The sequence below is a fragment of the Petaurus breviceps genome, unplaced genomic scaffold (assembly GCF_028583685.1).
Source record: "Petaurus breviceps papuanus isolate PSGF00001 unplaced genomic scaffold, PetGlider_PUasm1.0 91041, whole genome shotgun sequence".
NCBI lineage: Eukaryota > Metazoa > Chordata > Mammalia > Diprotodontia > Petauridae > Petaurus > Petaurus breviceps.
Window position 1 is genome coordinate 39,299,448 of NW_027187400.1, and position 5,257 is coordinate 39,304,704.

General features: G+C 49.0%; 1 protein-coding gene across 1 annotated transcript in view; it reads right to left on the minus strand.

Moving 5' to 3' along the window:
* The window catches only part of TTLL10 (tubulin tyrosine ligase like 10), a 41,772-nt gene that overhangs the window by 27,064 nt on the left and 9,451 nt on the right, over positions 1 to 5,257 (minus strand). Inside the window, exons 3-7 of the mRNA XM_069079562.1 lie at positions 4,648 to 4,766; positions 2,815 to 2,944; positions 2,125 to 2,210; positions 1,727 to 1,898; positions 217 to 388 (exon numbers count right to left, since the gene is read on the minus strand). Coding sequence (XP_068935663.1) covers positions 217 to 388; positions 1,727 to 1,898; positions 2,125 to 2,210; positions 2,815 to 2,944; positions 4,648 to 4,766 — 679 coding nt within the window. The remainder of the gene's footprint in view (positions 1 to 216; positions 389 to 1,726; positions 1,899 to 2,124; positions 2,211 to 2,814; positions 2,945 to 4,647; positions 4,767 to 5,257) is intronic.

A 5,257-nucleotide genomic window follows, 5' to 3' on the forward strand; every position in this document is an offset into this window, starting at 1 on the left:
AGAGAGAGAGAGAGAGAGAGACAGAGAGAGAGAGAGAGAGACAGAGAGAGAGAGTGTGTGTGTGTGTGTGTGTGTGTGTGTGTGTGTGTGTGTGTGATATGGTCAGACCTGGGCTTTCACCTTTTAGCCTATGGGACTATAGTCTATGACTTTGGGAGAGGGGAGGAGTGCCTTGGTTGTCCCTCCCCGTGATACCCCAGGGACTGCTCCCCGTACCTGATTGGTCAAATGTCCTGCAAGGTCCTTGGCCTTGGGGTCATAAAGGCTCAGAGTCAGCCTTGCGTAGCCATGACTAAAGAAGACCATGTAAGGCATGGCACAGGCAATAAGCAGGTAGGATCGCACATCAAACTTCTTCCCGTCCAAGAGCAGTGGGTTGTGGATATATCTTTGGGAAAGTAGAGGCAGGCTGACTATATTCCCTCCCAAAATCTCTCCCTCCCTTCTCCAAACTTCTCTCTTTCTTGTTGAAGGTGACTGGTCACCCAAGGAGAATCCACTAGAATTATCCTTAACCCTTCTCTCAGTCTCACCTAGAGGTTGCTAGGGGGCGCCAGGAAGAGAGCGCTGGGACTGCAATCAGGAAGACCTGAGTTCAAATCCAGCGTCAGACACTTCCTAACTATGCGACACTGGGCAAGTCCTTAACCTTGCTCGGTCTCAGTTTCCCCAACTGTAAAGTGGACATAATAATATTGTGAGATTGATAAAATGAGATAATGGCGAGATAATATTTGTAAAGCACTTAATACAGTGCCCGGCACACAGTAGGTGTTCCCCCCAATATATCCAATTAATTGTCAGATCTCATTGATTCCACCTTCACCACCTCTTCCTCTTCCATCCCCTTCTCTCCGCTAGACTCTCCCCCAGACTACTGGATCTTATGCTTACTATCTGTGTTGATCTTGCCCTATTGGCACCTCAAAGTTCCCCTGAATTTGACACTTCATCCCCCAACCCTTTTTCTTTGCACAGGCTGCTCCCTTTTATGCCTGGAATTCTCTCCTCTCACATTTTAGAATTATTAGCTTTCCTTCAAGGCTCAGTCCATGTGCTATCTCCTATAGGAAGCCTTCCTTGATCTTCCCTCTCCTTCCTCTTCCCCATACCTCTGTTGCAAGTTGTTAGCATTCTCTCCCTCATGAAAATTCTTTTGGATTGGGAGAGGCAGTGTGGTACATTGCATTTGGAGTCAGAGGGACCTGGGGTCAAATCCTACTTACTATAAGTATGAGGATGGTTTATGACTCCCCCCCCCCCACAAAGTGGGCAAGTCACTTGAATTCCCTGGGCCTTAGTTTTCTAATCTGTAAAGTAAGGGGATTGGATTAGATGTCCTTTCCAGCTCTAAACTTCTTGCCTCTCCTCATCTTTGAGCAGTGGCATCCAAAGGATTAGAACGTTACTCAAGGCTGTCATAGCCACCCCTAACAAAGAATCAGTTGCTTATGACCTTAAGTCCACTGAACAATGATATGTGGTATAAAGTGGTCCCAGGCTAAGAGTTGGAAGGGACCCCAGTGACCTTCTAGTCCAGACTTCTTATTTCATAGAATAGGAATGTGGAGGCCAGAGGAAGAAATGTTCTGTTCAAGGTCATACAGGTGGTACAAAGGAGAGGAGAGGTTTAACCCAAGACTCCAGAACAGGGTCTTTCTTTCTTCCACCAGAAAGGTCTGGTGCCCTCCCCCACACCCAAATGCCTAGGGCTGATCCCACCCACCTCTGTATAACTCGTGCCTGGGGAGCTTTAAAGGGCATCTTCTTGTAGTTGGGATCATCCTCAATGCTCTGCATCTTGGCCTGGAGAGAAAGGGCTTCCTCTTGGGTCCTGATCAGGAAAATGCCTTTCCCCTGGTTGGAAGCAGTGGGTTTACAGATCCAGATCTCTTCATCTGCAGGCACAGAGAGTGGTGAGGGTGGGGAAGAGGGTAGCATTCACTCTGCCACATCTCTTATGCCACCCTCTGGCATTGACATGGCCCTGGAAGGGGGGAGTGGCCTGGCCCAGGCCTTCAGTTGTGCTCTGTTCTTTGGGCTGACAGACGTCATGGTGGGAGGGAAGCCCTGCAGGTGCCTGGATCCCCTCCCTTCTGCCTCCACCAGAGAGTGGGGGCTTACCATGGAACACAGTAATGAAGTTTTCCCTTTCATCTTTCATATCTAGACGGTAGGTCTCAGGGAAAAAGTCTTCCATTTTCAGAACCCTATGGGAGAGAGTTCAGCATGAAGGACAAAGGGACAGGAGGGGGAAAGAGTCACCTCCTTGAATCATACATTCCAGCCCTCTTTCCTTCCAGATCTTGTCTCTTTCCGTTCATCTCTTCTTCTATCCACCCTTTCATTCTCCCTCCCCCTTTCCTCTCTCTTCCTTCTTCTTTTCCTCCCTCCTTTCACTCTCTCCCTCCTTCCCTCCCTTCCTTCTTTTCTTCCTTCCTTCCATCTATCACAGAAACATTTATTGAGTGCCCACTTTGTGAAATAAATGTAAGGCTTGCTTGCTTTCCACCCTTCCCTTCCACTGAGGCCAGGACACTCAAGTAAAGCCTGCCAAGTATGGTCAATCAAAGTCATCACCATTGGCTTTGGAGTGAGAGTACCTGGGTTTGTAGCCCAGCCCCGTCACTTTCCTCGTGATCTGTTCCTCTTTTTGTCCTTTCTAAAATGGGAGGGACAGTTTGTTCTAGTGAATTCTCAAGGTCCTTCCCAGGTCTAAATTGATGATCTTTCTCTTTATGGGAGGACATTGGCTTGGGGAGTAGATGACTCCTGCTTCTGCAGGTGATGCCTGGGCATGGAGGGGCACCTTACTTGATGTGTGCTGCAGTTGGTGACCTGCTGATCTTGCTCATGACTCTGGCATATTCTCGCAGGGCATTCAGGAGGCCGATCTTAGTTGTCAACAGTTTGTTGTTAGGGATTTGGTAGAGGAGTTGTTCACCTGTGTCACAAAACACCGGGATGAGGAGAGGGGCAGTGGGGAGGTGGGTGCCTGCCTTTAAGGGGATTCTGTTCTATAGTGTAGGGCATTCAGCAGGTGCTTCTGGGATGGAAGGGTAGAAGAGTGGATGGAAGCAAAGAAGATGGGTATGTATAGATGGGGGGACAGAAGGAGAGATGGAAGGGATAGGTGTACAGAAACGGATGGGTGAGAAGGAAGGAAAGGGGAGGAGAGGGAGGAGGGAAGATGGTGTTTCCAAAATACTATGGCTTGTACATCCTACAGATTCAGGGCAGGGACTGTTTTCATTTTTGTTGCCAGTGCATCAGCCTGGCACATAGCATTTAATAAATGTTGGTTGATTGAGTGCCTAGATATGACCCCCACACCACCAATAGAATGGAAGCTCCTCTGGGCAGAGATGGTTTCATTTTATTTCTGTATCCACAGTGCTTAAGACATTTCCTGGCACAGGGTACTTAATAAATATTTGGCAATTGATTGGTACACCTTGATGCCCAGAGACAATTGCTATCTAGTCCCCAAAGGTATCTTGCTGACATGCAGTCTGGTACAACTTCTAGTCTCAGCCCTGATGCCCAGATCCCACTCATAGCCTGTAGCTTCAGGGTTCCAGGACACTTTTCATTATGCCCAGATGAATTATAGGGTTGTATCAACAATGAAACAGTCCCTGTTCTCAAGGACCTTACACACTATTGAGGAGGGGGCATAATAAACAAAAAAGGTAGGGATATTAGGAACACCCAGCTGCTCAGTCTAAGCAGTGGGAATAGGGGCATCTCAGTAGGAAAGTATTTGACATTTCCTGGCCATTACTGGGTTCACAGACTCTTGAGTGGGAAAGGGAATAGACCTCTGACACCCAAATTCAAGGGTCCTGAAAAAGACATAAGGAAGGGTCACTTATTCCTCCCTTCCTACTTGTTCTGGTGATGCTGCTTCTTGGAGAAAGTTGTCCCAGTGACAGTGGACAGGGGACAGTCTATGGGTGGATTGGATTGCTCCCTTGTACCTTTCAAGGTGAGCAAAAGATGCCAGAGGGGCCAGGGATTAATATTCACTTCATCAGGTACAGCTTGGTCTGGTGTTCTAGTTATCCCAGTCTCCCTCTGGGCCTGAAGGATGACCTGGCCACTGCTATGACATAAGACATTGGTTGGGATGGGCACCTTCCATGTTTCCAGATGGGGCAGCAACTATGGGAAGTAGTATGCCTAATTGCAGTAGTCACCAGGGAAGCTGGTGGGTTTTCTTGGGGAAAAGAAATTAGCTTTATTCTGCTTGGCCTCAGAGGACTGAACCAGCAGTAACCAATGGGTCAAACTACAAAGAAGCAAATTTAGGTTGGATATCCTTAAAAACTCCCTACCATGCAGAGCTGTCCAGGAATGGAATGGACTCTTCCCCTCACTGGAGTCCCTCACCTACTTGGTTGGGAAGGTATAGGGGTGATTCTTTTCTCTAGGACTATATATTGGAGATTTATGGAAGTCCCTTCAAGCTCTGAAATTCTGTGGTCCTGAGCCAGAGTCCCAGAATGTTTGGCCAGCCACCTGGCTCCTGTCTGTTGGGCGTTCATTTCAGATGCTGGTTATCTGGACTGGCTGGGACCAGGCATCCAGTCTGGGAAGCCCTTGTCCCCCACCCCTTCCCCTGCCCCCCTTTTCTCTGGGCTGCACCTTCTCGAAAGGAGTAATAGGTGTCCCTGCACTTGGTCTCACACCATTTCAGCTTGTAATCCTCTCGACGGTTGTCATAGATTCTCTGCCAGCCTTTACTCCGGCAATAGGAACTGATCCTGCCAGGATAACAAGATTCACTGGACTGTTAATGATGCCTTAATGAGCTCTGGGGCCTCAGAGTCCCCTGAGGAGCTCCTGGGAAGGCTGATGGACACCCAAGTCTCTGCAGATGGCCCCAAACCTGGGAGTGAGGTGGGGGGATGGGAGGAGAAAAACATGGCCCTGAGCCAGAAGTTTTTCCTCCCATTCTTAATTAAAAAGTGAGCCAAGTAGCCTGTGGGCCAGCACTTTGGCAGCTGGGGGAGGGGAGGGGGGCGCTTCCAGGCCAGACCTGGCAGTGGTGGGGACAGGGTAGGACAAAGTGAGTAGGGGTGGGTGTCTGGGGACATGCACCTCAATTTTAGGATTGTCAACATCACTCTGATGCCCAGACTTTGGCTCAGGGAAGTCAATTAAGGCATCAGCCCTCCTCCCCTAGAGGCCTACAGTGGCTCCTGGCTCCCCCCTCCTCATCTCCGTTCTTCCAAAGAGATTGCTTACAGCACGG